Source organism: Haliotis asinina, chromosome 2 (genome assembly GCF_037392515.1).
Source record: "Haliotis asinina isolate JCU_RB_2024 chromosome 2, JCU_Hal_asi_v2, whole genome shotgun sequence".
NCBI classification, from domain to species: Eukaryota; Metazoa; Mollusca; class Gastropoda; order Lepetellida; family Haliotidae; genus Haliotis; species Haliotis asinina.
In genome coordinates, this window is record NC_090281.1 from 34,384,641 (window position 1) to 34,401,631 (window position 16,991).

Genomic DNA, 16,991 nt, shown 5'->3' on the forward strand with positions numbered 1-16,991 from the left:
GCGTAAAACCATATTCGTTCTCTTGCTAGTTGTGTAAAGTATGGAAACACGACCTTGCAAACACGCCGAATGTTACATAATCCCAGGTATTTAAAGGCCAGAACATAATGTCTCGATGTCATAATGGCGAACCTCCGAAGTGCTCTAAAGGTCAAATTCTGATCTTGCAATAACAGAAAGGCGGCAGATATCGTCACCCCATCTCCTGCATTTGACACATCCGGCCCTGTACGCCACACTTCATACGCAGATTGACGGGACCCAGCTCACTTCTCGCAGTTAATGGTAACACGAAACTTCACCCTCCAGCGTTCTGCAACCTGCACTGTAATGATTCCGTCAATCGCATGCCATGGTGGTCACAGGAGGAGAACTCAATTAGAATTATCTGGCTCTTGAATCTGTTTCCAGGCATGCCCATGGTGAACCCTGAATCTGTTAGTTTCTATAGGGTTAGTTTGATTGCGTGTCACAGAATTAAGACATTTTGGCGCCTACTCTGGCGATCAATTGGAAGAAAGAAGATTTAAAATATATATTAATTTCATTTATTCTCTAACTCTTAATAGTAAACTTCCGATTTAAACGACCAATATTTGAAAGAGAGTGTTTCAATCGTTGGTAGTAGGCATATTTGAAAGTAATATTTACACAATAAGCGCAGTTTACCTTCACATGCTTCCCAACAAACGTGGAAAGTCCTTCTTGCAGAAAATCTGCGCGTTCTAATCAAATCCTATTAAATGCGGTTAAACCTATGTGTATGAGAAACAAGTTTGTATTCCTGCTATATGACGGTGATCTGCAAATAGTGGGAGGCCATACAATCCAGTGGTTGACATTATGAGCATCATTCTACAAAATTGAAGTAACACGTGTCTGGCATAACAGCTAGCATGACCACCCTATGACGTTAGTCTCCTCTTGGGTTCCATGAGTTGATGAAACAAGACAACACAGTCATAAATCAGCTGTATTCACTGACGACAGCAGCAGTTGTTATCTGTGACATCCCTCACTTATTCTGTTTACAACCTGCACTCGAATTACCCCACATTTGCTAATCATGTTAGACCACACGTCCCGTCATCACTCACCTTAGCCCATCACCATCTCATGTCATTATCCTTCATCACCTCTGTCACCAGCCCAACCCATGCTGCCACCACATCCCATTCTCCCTGTTCTCATTTCCAAATCACTTATCACTCCAATCGTCTCTCTCACTCATCCTGTCGTGACCTCCAACTGATCATGTCAGCATTCCCCACTCACTCCAATAGTCACCCTTACTCACCATGTCACCACTCCAAAACAATCATGTCATCACTCACCCGACCCTGTCATCGTTTCCCCACTCATCGCCTCCTATCAACTCGTGCCATCAGTAGTGAAACGAAGTGTTTCATCCATGTCAATTCTGAAAAGTTTACTTCCCAATCCACCTTGGATTGAGCGCGGGCGGTGTGACATGCTGTCGTATTCGGAAGTCTCAGTCAGACAGCTGTTCGTCATATGTTTAAGGTGGAGACCTTTTCACAATAAACTTAATATCTGGAAAGGTCATCCAAACGGCTTAACGAAGCGGCAAGGCGCCTTTAGCACATGATCGGAGGAAAAAACATTCACGCCGAATGGACATAATTTCAACAACATGCGAAAATAATTCTTAATATTCTAAAATTATATTTTATTACTTCATAAAACACCGGAAGAGTTAATTGGATAAAGAACCAGCTTCAAGAGATTTCAATATCTTAATATCGCCACGGAGACGCCAAGGCCATTTATCATTGGCGCATTTATCTGCGTACTACGACCACTCTAAGTTAAAAATAACACACCAAATCAGAATCTTTCTTTCCATAATGCTAAAATAGTACTCCCACTCCTTTGACCTTTCAGTGCCCACGATGTTCGGATACAGCAGGATAAAAAATCCTTCATTACACCAATGTCGGACGCAACGCACTTTCCCCACAATCCACCATTCGTAGTGATACGTCATCAAGGGTAAAACAAACCTGACCTTCTCACCCGTGGGTCAATGTCCCTCCGCGGTAGGTTTTCAAGATAGAGCCATCGAATTCCGTGCGCCAGTTGACTAGGAACTGTCCACTCATTCCGATCTCCGTATTCTGATCGAATATGGTACGGCGCTACAGAAGTAAAACTTGTCTGATGATTTCAGCGTATAATGGTGTCAGGATTATGGCTATTTGAATGTTTAGGTTCTCATAGATGCATGGAAACCCTTGAAGGTGAGGGATAGAACAGGCCTTCAGCAACCCATGCTTGCCATATCAGGGCGACTATGCTTGTCGAAAGAGGCGACTAATGGGATCGGGTGGTCAAGATCGCTGACTTGGTTGACACATGATACCGGTTCCCATTTGCACAGATCGACGTTCATGCTGTTGATCACTGGATTGTCTAGTCCAGATTCGATTATTTACAGACCCTCGCCCTATAGCTTGAATATGGCTGAGTGTGGCGTAAAACTCACTTACTCACTCACCCACAGATGCATGGATCTAAACACGACCACATGAACACGTTTCACGGGTCACTTACATTTCAAATTCAGGGGTAGATCGGAGGAAGGGAACCGCTATTCAACTGAACGATAACGGTTGGTAGATGTACAGAAAGTTTATCTAAACGTATTGGGAAAATTATCTTGTTTCCTTCTTGCAAACCCATGTAAACATTCTTAATCACAGTAAGTGAGTGTGTATGGTTTTGCCCCACTTTTAGCAATATCCCAGCAATATCACAGTGGACTTCACACATTGTACCCACGAGGGGAATCGGACCAAGGTGACGACAGAACGCTTTAACCACTAAGCTACTCTCCACAGCCCTTTTACTCACACGAATTAAGAAACAGACACGCACAATCTGTTCTTCTTGTGTGAATGTTTCTAGTGGTTAAAACGTTTACTCGGCACAATCGCGGTTTTGAATCTCCACATAGGCACATAGTGCAAAGCCCATTTCATTTGTCCCCCGCCGTGATATTGTAGGAATATTGCTAAAAGCGGCCAAAAATAACTATCGTATTCACTACTTTAGTATATGTACAGTTCATCGTGTAATACAAAGGGAATATAAATGTCATACCAAGGTAAATTGAAAAAAAAAAGATTTTTTTTAATCTGGCGTTTGACCAATGAAAAGAGATCTGTATCTTATCTACTATTAACGTCGGGTGAGATCAAAGAAGCTTCTAGCGTTTTTATCACTTTTAGACGAAATTAGGCTCATTTCACAGCCTGTTTTCAGATTTTATTTTTGTCTAAAAGGCTTTTTATCGTGACATTGCTTTCAATTTCAAACCCACCTTGCTCGAACATTCTTGTACGAGCATGTTTCTCTCGAAAACTGTCGAAGTCATCCGACCAATGATAAATGGTCTCGTGAGTATGACGTCATTATGCCAATCCATAAAGTAGTTACACTGAAGTCATGTTTAGCAATGACGTCAGAAATCTCGTGAATCATGTCACCGTTCAATATATAGAAGAGGAAAGGTCTCGCGAGATTTCACATTTCACCCGCTCTGAAAGGTCAGCCTCGATCGGTATTACCGTTTACATTTCAGTTATCCAATGTGTCCGTATATTGTAACAAATTATATGCAGCGACAATCTAATTAATACGTAACTGTATATCGTGAGGATTATTGAGATTAACCTCGGGTTTGAACATTACCGGAACGGGCCACCTCCAGGCAGCTGTCTTCAAGGGAATTCCGAAGAGATACGACATTGCGTAAAAATAGCTCGGTTCCATCGTCAAAGGAATTCGTTCTCGCTGTGCACTACAAATACTTTAGAAAGAGAACATGGCCATCGATTTTCGAAACAGACTTTTATTCAAACTAAATGCTTTGCTTTACAAGAAATGCTTCGGTTTTACAACTCGTTCAATATGCAACTAACTAAAGTGATTTAATGTGTGTGACCTTGGAAAACTAATTAAATGTGCATCGAAGGAACCATACTTGAGTTTAAGTAAGAAAACTGATTAAAAATGTAACTTAGAAAATTGATTTAAAGTGTGATTACAATAGGCGTCAACGTGTATTTTAGAAAAGTGGGCGAGGTGTACCCGAAAAGAACGGTTTAATGTGTACGTTGAAAACTATTGAATATGTACGTGTACGTTGGAAAAATGATTGAATGTCTGATTGAATGTCTAACTGAGCACAACAAATTAATTGTACCAAAGAAAAACGAGTGTATCTAAGTTGCGTACCTAAGAAAATCGATTAGATATGTGCCCAAGATATTTAATTAAATTTGCACCTTAGAAAACGAATGTAATATGTGCGTTAAACTTGGTAAATGTTAAAAAATACAGTTAACACGTAACAAAACATCAATGTCAATGTATAAGTTAGAAAGCCAATCAAATCTGTAACTAAGGAAGCAGCTCAGTTATGTACATTAGAGACATGGATGCTCGCCTAAAAGGCATGCTAGAAAATACATGATTACATACACATCTGAAAGGATGCGATTGACTTTAAACTACATAAAAATCAATTCTACATGGAAAACAAAATATATGTGTACGCATATGTTTAAAACCTAATAGTATGTTTTCACCAATGGTGATGAAGATCATTCATTAGAACAGAGCAGGATTTTAAAGCAATTGGCACAACACATTATCATGACCATCTCTCCGGCCTACACCCACCTTTCCGATGAGAAAACGACCGGTACAATATAATATCTACATTTTAACGAGAGCAGTAGCATCATAACCAATAATAAAATACATGAAATATCAAAACGGCACGTATTTTTTGCATTATCACAACACAGCTTATAATCATACAAATTGGCAGTCAAAATAGTACGCAGAGGCGAGCTCAATACACTATTTTGACATACCAGCTTCGTATATAGTATATTGACGATTGCATACGTTTGTTCGTTATTAATAATAAAGGGGGTGAAGAATTTAATGAAGACAGTGATAAAAGAAAAAAACAACATGAGTTCTATTTCTCATGGTAAGGTAAGATGGCTGAACAAAATCCTGAAAGGTGACCGCTGCCATTGTAATAAAACACAAACCGGAAGTGACGTTGACGGAAGTGTCAATGTCATAAGCAGCATTTGCTAATGCCGCTTGCGACAATAATTGTTTAAAGTGTTATTTTCACGAGGTTTCAGCAGTATTGCACTATGGGTTTGATTGCAATGGCACTTAGAATCTGTTCCAGACACAGGTGGTAGATATCCACGTAATAGAATCTTGTCAGGCTTTGAGGAAGAGTGAGAAAGGTTGACACTTGTCCTATGTGTAAGGCTTCAGTACACGGATACAGCGATTTCTGGCTTGCCTTTGTGTTTCGGATTGCCTGCTACGAAGACCAATTGCTCAGCCATCACATACAGCCCATCAACAGTCTGAAACATAAAAAGGATTAAAATTAATGACAATGTAACTCAATATAGGCTCGTCCAGTAGGTTTAAGGGGAAATAAAACATCGAAATATGGATGGTCTGTTTCTTCGCGGAATATTTCCTAAGGACTATAATTTCGACAGGTTTTGCCTGTATTCAACGCTATTGTCGCTGCGCTCCTCTGAGCGACATCTACTGGGGGATGATAAGCTGTCATAACAAAGAATATACGAGAATGAGTGAATTTAGTTCTACGCCGAATTTAGCAATATTCCAGCAATATCACGACAGGGGACATAAGAAATGGGCTTCACAAATGAGGAATCGTACCCGGTTCTTCTGCGTGACGTACGAATGCTTTAACCACTAGGCTACCCCACCGTTTTTATATAACAATGAAAAAGGTGTCGTAATGCATTTATATTGTAACTTAACGGAAGACCGAGATGTTAGACGCATAGTAAGCACGTCTAGAATCAAACCCAGATCTTCGGTGTGTCGAGCGAAAACGTCCACCTGGCTACTAAAGCAGCACTCGAAGAAAAGGGTAATAGAGTTACCTCCTCCTGGTACAATTCCTTGATTTCCTGAGGCAGTTTCTGACGTGACGTAGAACATCCCTCTGAAGCGACCGGAGACGGGGACTAAAACGACACCAGATATAAAATACAAATATTGATTATTTTGCATGCAAGACTATTACAAAAAAGATCTATAACTGCTGTCAACAATGTTACCAAACGTCATATTCTGAACAATTTATGTCAAAGCTCTGTTATATATTATACATGTATGTGTATATTAGTAGAACTGGGACGGGTACTCGAATACAGGTCAGGTACAGCTGGAATCGAGTCCTATTTCTGGGAACCGAGTACTCGGAAAGGGAGAGAACTCTGTAATGCGTGAGTGAGTGAGTGAATTAAGTTTTACGCTACGCTCAGCAATATTCCACCTATATGGCTGCGGATTGTAAATAATCGAGTCTGAACCAGACAATCCAGTGATCAATAACATGAGCATCGATCTGCGCAATTGGGAACCGTTGGCATATGTCAACCAAGTCAGCGAGCCTGACAAACCGATCCCATTAGTCGTCTCTTACGACAAGCCTAGTCGCCTTTTATGGCAAGCATGGGTTGCTGAAGGCCTATTCTACCCCGGACCTTCATGGGTCCTCTGTAATGACAAGCACAGATAATAAGATTAATAAAATGTCTTTTTATTATTAACGTAGCACACATTTACATCACTGGTATTGTCCGATTAATGGGGGATTATTAGTACCTACTGAAATTTATCTGAACATGAGCAGTGAATAGTCAAGTTACAGTATCAACAGGAACAAAAAGTTTTAACTAGGAATTATGTTACTCTTCATTTTAGTTAAACAGCTTGAATTAATTAGCTTGAAATCATATTTAAGGTCTCCCTTGCGAGTTTTCTATAATAAACATATCTGTCAAATCGTGATTGAATACTCTTAAACTGGACAGAAGCGTTGTATTCCTTATATTTTCGCGTACCCGATTCTGATTCGGGCAAGAGCAAGCCGGTACTCGATTCCAACAAGTTTCCTACCCGTCCCAGCCATATTTATTAGCAAGCTTACTGTTACTAGCAAGCTTACTTACCACCAGTATCCCATATCAGTGAAAGGGTTGACGTTAATTCAATATTCAACAATCTTCTCATGAGTGAAAGTGACGACGTAAAGCGAGAAACCCCAGTTTCCGATGAGTGAAAGCGTTGACGTTTTTCCGATGAATGAAGGGGCTAAGGTTAAGTTATCAATCATCCATTTCCAATCAGTGAAAGCGTTGACGTTTTTCCGATGAATGAAGGGGCTAACGTTAAATTATCAATCATCCATTTCCGATCAGTGAAAGGGTTGAAATTAAATTGTCAGTCATCCGTTACCGATCAATGAAAGGGTTCATGTTAAGCTATCAATCGTCCGCTTCCGAACAATGAAAGGATTGACGTTAAGTTATTAATAATCCGTTTCCGCTCAGTGAAAGGAATGACGGTAAGTTTTCAATCATCAGTTTTCATCAGATAGAACTGGACTTCAGCAATCAATGTTTGTCGTAAGAGGCGACTAACGGGATCGAGTAGTCTGGCTCACTGACTTGGTTGATATAGGTTGACTTTATGACAGCAATCAAATATTTCCACGACCAGTTGATATCACAGTTTCAGTCTGGTTTTGGTACAATGAAAAGTTGCCGCCAGACTTTCAGTCATCTTAAGTGTTTCAGAGCAGTAAAAGTAATGAAACACTATTTATCATCATTGTTTAAAAGCAGTGAATGGCTTGAATAACGTATTTACCATCAGTGATTCCGATCAAAGAAAGGGTTGAATAAATCATCTATCATTACTGTTTATAGGGTTGAATAAGTCATTTCTGTTTCTGAGCAGTAAATGGGTTGAATAACTCAGTTATTATCAATCTTTAAAAGCAATGAATGAGTTATCATCAGTGTTTCCGATCAAAGAAAGGGTTAAATAAATAAATTATCATAAGCTTTAGATCCATAAAGGATTACATGAATCATTTATCATCAGTGTTGATGAACAGTCACAGGGCTGAATAAGTCATTATCATCAGTGTTTCTGAGCAGTAAATGAGTATGAATAACTCATTAGTTATCAGTGTTTCCGATCAAAGAAAGGGTTGATAATAACTTATCATAAGTTTTTGATCCATTTAAGGATTGACTGTGTGTTTCTTTCGTTGCATTGAGGTAAACTAAAAACCAATGTGCAAACTGTATTAATCCGAGTAGCTTTTTAGATTCATTGGGAAATGAAATCAAAAGAAATGTTCCCAGCGAACCAATCGGATTGTCAGAATTTTAATGAACACAATAAAAATTTAATTATAAAGGATTGAATGAATCATTTATCATTATTATTTATGAACAATGAAATGGCCGAATAAATCATTATCATGTATGTTTCCGATCAATAAAAGGGTTTAGCTATGTCGTCAGCAGTTTTACAGACTAGTGAATGGATTGACGTGACGTCATCGATCATAGTTATCCCAGATAAATGAGATTCACGCCAGTTACCCTTAAGCCGGTAAACACATTAGTTCAGAGTTAGACAACCAAGAATAATCCGGGACAACTGGTCTTTATCCTTCTGTTAACTTGCTTTCTCAAATACATGCACTTTCAATCCGCCTATTCTGGTAAAATAGCGTTTGAAGCTAAAAGACTTTCAGAGACCAAAACATTCTTTGCAATTCTCCCATTACCGAAAATGAGCCGAGACAAGATTTCTTTTCAAAGGAGTCATTCGTGGCCATTTCATGTCCAATGCCTTTGTTCTTTTTCTGGCGTCTGAAGTGGGCAGTAGGTATTCATTTTTTTCCTATTTTGTTAAAAACCTTAAAATCTTTAAATATCTAGTGCAATGTAAATTGAAATAAATCAGAGGACAGACATTATCTTATCATAGCGCCGCTCTTCTGAAAAGTTATTTTTGTAAAAGTGCTTGTACATTACATGCATTTAGTTGACTGTTTTTACAATCCCTGTCTAATTCTGAGGCAGATTATAAATCTAGCTTTCTATAGCAGATGAAATTATTAACATCACATAAAAGACGCTAAATGAACCCATTCTCTACTCGTAGCCAGAAACCATAATTTTACGACAATAATATTTTCCTCGCCTTAGGCTTAACGACATTTCTATAGTGTAGCGACCGGAGTACGGCATCTAATGGCGGTCGGGGGTGGTATTTGCATTTCTTTGACGGCCAAGTAATGTGACAAGCGAACAAACGAGAGTCGGGACTGGGTAGCTGTATATACATGCCAGTGTGGAGACAAGAAGTGATTGATTCTGGTCTCTTTCAGCAAAACGCCGTATTACGCCCAGAAGAAAAAACAAACACGGCTAACCGGTGAGATTAGAAGTCTTTCAAGCAGGCTGCATAATAGACGCTGTCAAAGGGGACGATGGAGCGCCGGAAATAGGCAAGAAGAGGAAATATTTGCATTTCGGATTTATTTGACATGCAATTTTAACCTTCCGTTCTCTTCTAACAAAATTCCAGGGAAGGAGTTGAATGATTTGCAATAAAAAAGAGGCTTGATGTTTCTATTTGCGTCTCACTGGGACATTTGCGCAGACTGTTGCCAACTCAAGTACTCATGTCGGGCTTCCACGATAATAAGTGTCTATGAGTTAACTCACTTTTTTCCAAGCAAATGTGTCCCATGGTTCATGTCACGATCATTCGGTTCAAAGGTTTTGGATATTTTACTAATTCAGACATTTAAGAGTTTATTTTCCTTATTCAGACCCCAAGCATCACCATCCCCAGCAACGGCAACGCGTCAAAATCGTGGAACAAGGCAGAACAAGCAATATTCCAGTAATATAACAGCGGGGAATGGGTCTCACACATTGTACCTTTGTGGGGAATCGAACCCAGGTCCACGGCGCGACGTACTAGTTGTAATACACCTGTGTCATGTCCGTGTCATGCCGACAATATAATATTCTCATCTATTTTTGTATTCTTTTCCTAGTTTCTACATTCAAATCTCGGGCTAGTGAATAATTCTGTGGGCATAATACCATTCAAGCATACCTAGCAGGACTGGTTAGCAGAATGGGGAAACTGTATCGCACATTGATTTAACCACTCCGGCTTACGAATGATCAATGGTGATCACAAAACTGGAAATCCTACTTGCCACTAACGACGTGTAGCATATCCTGAACACAAAACGTGTGGAATCATGAGCGTATCAGTGATCACTACAAAAAGGTTTATCATCCAAAACTGTTATCCACTGGAGATATCGCTTGTGTGAGATCGTTTCATATCTCTTAGGAGATATCGATTTGACAGTAGATTTTGTGCAATGACCTGACAGTGCTATGACGTCATGACCTTGATGACGGGGTCGATAAGCGTAGTGGTTAAAGCGTTCGCTCGTCAGACCGAAGTGGTGTCCCCCAACCGTGGTATTGCTGGAATATTACTAAAAGCGGTGTGAAAAACAACTCACTCACAGCCGAGTAATTCACGATTATCTGAGTTCTGGTACTAATATGAATACTACTTTGTAACTTTGGAAGGACTAAGTGTTTCCTCCATATAAAGTGACGATATGACACAACTCGCACGAAAACGATGTTACATTGATTTTTCGAATTTATTTTACTAATTCAGACATTTAAGAGTTGATTTTCTTTATTCAGATCCCAAACACGTTTGGTTGTTCATCATCATCCCCAACAACGACAACGCGTCAAAATCGTGGAACAAGGCAAATTGTTGGTAACTGAAACTCTACGGAACCTGTTGGAGTCTTGGTAACTGAAACCTTGAAACTTTCCATCAATAAGTGTTTATATGATAACACATTCTTTTCCAAGCAAATGTGTCCCTTGGTTCATCCCTTGATCATTCTATTATAAGGTGTTGGATATGAACACTTGACAACCTTAGATCAATTAGTTCGGACACCACGCACGGTCCACTGAGTGAGTGAGTTTACGCCGCTTTTAGCAATATTCCAGCAATAAACAGCGGGGGACACCAGAAATGGGTCTCACACATTGTACCCTTGTGGGGAATCGAACCCAGGTCCACGACGCGACGTGCTAACGGTATGACCACCAGTCAACAGAGACATTCCTCAATATTCTTCGTTTTGGAATTTCAAACATAATTTATGATTAATGTATATCCTTGTGGGTAATGCCACGGTTTGTTGGCGTCGTGATTCGCTGAATAGACTTGCGTCAATTAGACAAGCAGATCTGCCTTTCCCCTCCAGCCATTGTTGGATTGTTGGTAAATGAAACTCTACGGAGCCTATTGGAGTCTTGGTAGCTGAAACCTTTTGGAAAACTGATGGATCTAAGTTGACTGAAACTCAGCGGAAACCTGATGGAGTGTGGGTAACGGGTACCTTTCGGAAACCATTAGAAAGGGGGTAATTGTAAGTTTCCGTTACTGCGGAAACTCCGTGTAAAAGAACCGAAACTCACTGTATTCTATACGGAAACTTAAGTTTCAGTCCACTTTCCATCAGGTTCCTACATTGCGGAAACCAAGATAATTTTGCTGTGAGACGTTTAGGTTTGCGTTTGGGATCTGAAAACACGTGTCAGAGTGTTATGGAGTATGAAAGAAGCGGGCGTTGTTCAACCTGGTAGTATGCATGCATTCTCCCATATTAAAAACGGGGACAACTGAATCAACGTAGCCCCAACTTCTAACTGTTAGATTCGCTTTCGGATTACTCACTCTCGAGGACCTCTTGTTGTTATCATATGACGCATCTCTCGATTTTGAATGGTCTCGGTCCCTGGTCTGTTTTCCGGATCTTCGTTTGTTCATCAGCTCCACCTGAGTCGGGATGTCCTGAAAGGGATCGATGAGTGGGTGAGTTAGTGTCGTTAAGAGAGCGAGCGAAGGGGTGAGTTTTGGACAAGGAAGAGTAAATGAATGAGTTTCGGGCAGGCGAGTGAAAGGATGGGTGTTTGTGTTAGAGAACGAGTAGGTCTTGGTTATGTGAGCGAGTGTTGAGTGAATGCTTGTTTTGTTTGGCTTTTTTGAAAACGCAGTGATCAATATCATAAGCAAATCGATCCACACAACTGGCATAAGATGACGCGTGGCAAGCAAGTCGGAAAGCCTAACACCTAATCCCGTCAGTCGACTCTTAGGACACGCACAGGTTACTGAAGATCAGTTCTAACATGAATATTGCTGAGTACGGCGTAAAACTATACTCATTCACTACAACCAACGTAACACCGAACTTTCAGCCCACATCATCCGCCACGCCGTGATATATATATCGCATGCGTTATTTTTCTCCACTAATCAGGACTGACGTAAAGGGAACAAGCCAGCCCAGCGGGAACGGTCCCGACGTATATTTCTGAGTAATGTAGGTTAATTATAAACTCCCTCCCCTGCTGACCATAGATGCAAGTATATATGGATGTATAGTACCACTTATTGAACGCTTGTGTCGTCATCGTATTAACTAAAACCTTTTAAATCCGGAATGGTTCGGAATAGCAACGTTATTTCTATCACAACCTGTGCATGGAATTATGTCGTTGTGTGTTTGCACAATTATGTATATTAATTGCTAACAGGGTCTACTGACGAGGGTTCACTTCGGCAGGTGTTTTCTCCAGCTGAACTTACCTCGGACGGTTTGTACCACGTGACTGGCCGAGGCGGTGCACTCCGGCATCTGCTCCCACGGGGAGAAGGACTGGGGGATCTTTTCGTCTGGATGGAAAAATGTTTAACAAATAGCGTTTCTATTTTCAGACTAATCCCACCTTAAATAAACACCGTATTTGTACAGACCAATGTGAATTCCACCTACATGCTGATTGGAAACGCCGTTTTAGAACGCATGACTTGTTACTGATGATGCTCCTTTTTTCCAATAAATCTCAACAATGTTCACTTCGCTTGAACCAATTTAATACGGGATTAGTTTCGAAGGGGCAGTACTAGGCTCCAGATAAACTGGATGCGAGTCTATGAATGATTGTACGACAGGTGACACAGTGCACTCCTGACTATGCATTGTCAAGTTGATGACGGAGCAGATTAATATCGATGCGTAGGGGGCGTATATAGTGAACAGCGTTAATTACAAGGTCTTCAACTGAATCCACATCGCGTAGGAATACATCAACCGGAAACGTGGCGGAGGTGGCAGAAGAATCTCCGCTGATTAATGTCAACATGCCGTCTTTGTAATATTTCCAGTACTAACTATTCGACGATGCCTTTTGAATACTTCATGAACCGGATCATTCTGTCTTGAATTAATGTGCACTTCCTCTTACTCCATGTGCTGTTTTTGTCACAGAAAGCTTAAACGCTAAAATATGGCATTTTTGAGTTTCTATTCTATACATACCCGGGACTTGTGTCCTCTTTTCGTCTTTTCTTTTTTCCTTTTACAACTTCCTCTTGTCACGTGACCGTATTCATCCGCGTCATTTTCCGCTGACAATGGAACTAAGCCTTCAAGCTTCAACTTCCGGATGCGCACTTCTTCGGCTTCAGCCAACTCGTCCTCCTTCCGGTCTAGTCTTTTCTGGTGGATATAAAGAATCATAACATAACTTACTGATAAGATGATAAATAAACTAGAGTCCAAAAGAAATGCCACCAAATATTTTTTCTGGTCTAAAAAAACGTAAGCAAACTATTGTAACTTTAATGTTTTATTGTAAAAGGCAATCGTTCAACGACAGTATATAATGGATAACAAGAAGGAAAACGACGCAGCTCCTGATCTACTATCACCTGAACGGACATTGGAGTGCATAATCCAGTATTTGATGACCAATGCAAAATCGATTGAGAGCTTTTACAACTTTCTGGGCTGCACATATTGTTCAATACCGGGTGTGGCCACCCCCAGCAGTGATGCAGGCCCGAACCCGGCATCGAACAGAGTAAGTGAGTCTTCAAAAAAACTTGATTAGGTATCAGAGCAGCTGCCAAAGCGTTCCTCGTCAATGGCTGGTTTTGGCGTTTCCGAATGTGGCGTCCCAGTTATTCCCCTCGGTGCTCAATTTGGGGACAGATCATGAAGAGCTGGAACTTCGTTCGTCAGTAAAGCTCACTCATCGCCGGTTACGCTCTTGCCGGAGTCGCAATGTCCTGGTTCATCTCAATCTGGCACGTCAACGTCATGCCCTTGAAAGGTCGACTGGCACGGAGACCATGAATGTCTGGCCATATTCTGTCTACTGCCTGGATGTCCAATGCTGTTGGCTTTTGATGACGTCAGCGTCACGCATCGATTCCTCAAGTGAAACAGCCGTCAATACCGGTCCTCTTTTTGGGTAGTGACCTTCAGTATACCACCTTGGCCTGTCTGGCCTGCCTGGCCCGTCTGGCCTGTCTGTAGTACTGACAGTCTGTCGTAGACGTCTGACAGGTCCTCCAGCGGTGGATTTGCTGGATCCCATGGTCCTAGCGACATGCTCTTGTGTGTGCTCCATCTGTTCCATTTGTAACATCTCTCTCTCTCTCACTCTCTCTCTCTCTCTCTATTTTCAAACAGACTGACAATGATATGGACAATTTACAGTCGTTCTTATTCTGGTCGCGTTAATTTTGACCGCTAGTTTATATTGATAACAGGTTGGATTCCCATGTTCCCATGTTGAGGTAACACACACATCATTCACGCACACGCACACGCACACGCACGCGCACACGCACACGCACACGCACACAGCTTTCTTACTGCGCCAACAATTACAGCAGACGTCATGCTGTCACATAAATGTTGATGAACACGAAATATTTTTCCAAGGATACCACTTCCTAACAGAAGATACAGTAATTTATTTCGGTTAACCATGTCGAACGCTTTCTTGAAATCTACGTAAGCACAATAAAATCTGTTTTTTTCCTCGAGTTATATGCTTTTGAACAATAGATTGAAGAATGAATATATTGTAAACTGTTGATGTTTTCTAAACCCCCTTGGTGTTCACCAGTTACACCTTCTCGACAAAGATATTAACTATCTTGCTTATGATAGTTACCAGGTTTATTATTACTTGTTTTTATTATAATAGCGGCAGCCCATGCAGCGGGGAAATGATCTTTACACAATATATGTATTAACAACAATAGGGTGCGGTCTTTAAACATTCTGTTGAAATACCGATGTCTCTCGGTGCCTTTTTCAGTTTAGCATCGTCTATACTGCTAAGTGCGGCGTAAAACTAGACTCACTCCCTCTTTCACTTACTCACAACATTCTCAGAACATGGGTGATACCATTTTTCTTAGTCAAGGGTACTGCCTACTAATCATAGATGCAACCGACCAGTGGTCTTTTAACAGATCTGCGTTTTGGGAGGTCTGCGTTTTGGGAGGATACCGGTTACAGCAGTAAATATACAGAGTAATGACACAACACGAATTTATTATCCCAATTGCGTTTCATCTTTACATTCTGAGGGTGATTACTGTTACAAATTACAGTGTGTACGTACGTATTTAACAAATAACACGATTTTCCCTCCACTTTATCCTCAGAGAGTAATTACAGTTACATAGTTACAGTTTTAGTTGCAGTGGGTTGAATGTTTTCTCTCCCCGACCGACAGACCTATGCAGACAGTTTGGTGGCTACGGGAAACATACATACACAAATGATGTACTAAGGCTGAAACGTGTAGGAGGAAAGCTGTGGTGTTGTGTCATTATTTTGTGGATATATATGTATCCTAGGTAGCAAGTTAGCAGCAACTAAAAGAACAAGAAGACATCAAAGGTTTATCTTCTTTCAGGCGTTTTGTGATCAGGATTCAATTTGCTATTTTCATGGAATCAGCCGCCTTGTCTGGATGAACAAAAATAGCCAATCTCTGATGCTGATGTTACTATTCTAGAGAACATTACGTCTAGGTCGTAAACACTCGCCGTTCTCTTGAACTACACATACGGCTTTCGACACTTAACGTAATGCAATCTATTTTCATATTTATATGTTTCAATTATTACTTCCGTAAAATTGTTTTATGGCCTCTGTTGGACATTTGCTGCCAATAAAATATCAAAATAAACAGGAAGTATGATACATTTAGCACAAATTTGTAGAATTTGGGTGGGCGGTAATTATGAATGTGAATGGTCTTCCGTCATATTACAACGCGGAAGGCGACACTATTCGCCATTACCTCGTATTCCTCCTGAAGACGCCGCTGGAATCTCTCGTTCCACTTCCGGTCGTTTAAGTGTATGACGTCTGACCCCATGAGTCTGCGCAGTTCAGACCGAAACCTATGGTCTGCAAGACTGTAAAACAATCATCAATATGTACAGTGTGTGGTAAAACTCGTGTCTCAGCTGTATACTGCAACGGTGCACTTTAGTAACATGAGGCAAGTGGTATGCCATGCTAAAATGGTATACTGTAATGGTTTCACATGATGGTATGATAAGATGGTATGATGTAAAACACGCCACTACGATATCCAAGGAGCGCTGTAATTGCATATTGCAATGTATGCTACAATAATATGCTGTGATGATCTGCAGTAATGGTGTGGTACAACGTATGCTACAATTACATACAGTACATCTATGAAAATGCCGAACGTTATGACGGTATATGCTACAAGGATAAGCATAAACATGTAAACATGTGACGTCACTTCACAGTTAAAAGCTGACATAAACACAACGGTTAACGGAAAGTTATACAGCCGTCAGCAGGGTTGTCCCCGTCTTTAAAGCCTTAGACATAATATTGGTCTAAGAACAATTTATAGCAAACAAAACACACCTGATACGAAAAGTTCAATCACAAACTTCACCAGATCATAACAAGTAGTCTGTCAGTAGTATTTTAGCAAAGCATTCAAGGTCAGTGTTTGTCTGGGTTTTTTTTCACTTGGATATATGTTTTAGCATGAGGAAGTATGTAGATATATGTAGTATTCAAGACAGCGTAAAAGTATCGTCGGATTCGTAAAGACGAGTAGAATTCAGACTCAAGACGCACCTAACCAAAGTATATA

General features: G+C 40.6%; 1 protein-coding gene across 1 annotated transcript in view; it reads right to left on the minus strand.

Annotated features, from left to right (window-relative positions):
• Nucleotides 1–3,858: 3,858 nt before the first annotated feature.
• LOC137272495 (uncharacterized) overlaps nucleotides 3,859–16,991 on the minus strand; it is a 30,118-nt gene continuing 16,985 nt past the window's right edge. Inside the window, exons 3-8 of the mRNA XM_067804879.1 lie at nucleotides 16,149–16,266; nucleotides 13,358–13,537; nucleotides 12,625–12,711; nucleotides 11,710–11,826; nucleotides 5,985–6,068; nucleotides 3,859–5,426 (exon numbers count right to left, since the gene is read on the minus strand). Coding sequence (XP_067660980.1) covers nucleotides 5,328–5,426; nucleotides 5,985–6,068; nucleotides 11,710–11,826; nucleotides 12,625–12,711; nucleotides 13,358–13,537; nucleotides 16,149–16,266 — 685 coding nt within the window. The 3' untranslated portion in view covers nucleotides 3,859–5,327. The remainder of the gene's footprint in view (nucleotides 5,427–5,984; nucleotides 6,069–11,709; nucleotides 11,827–12,624; nucleotides 12,712–13,357; nucleotides 13,538–16,148; nucleotides 16,267–16,991) is intronic.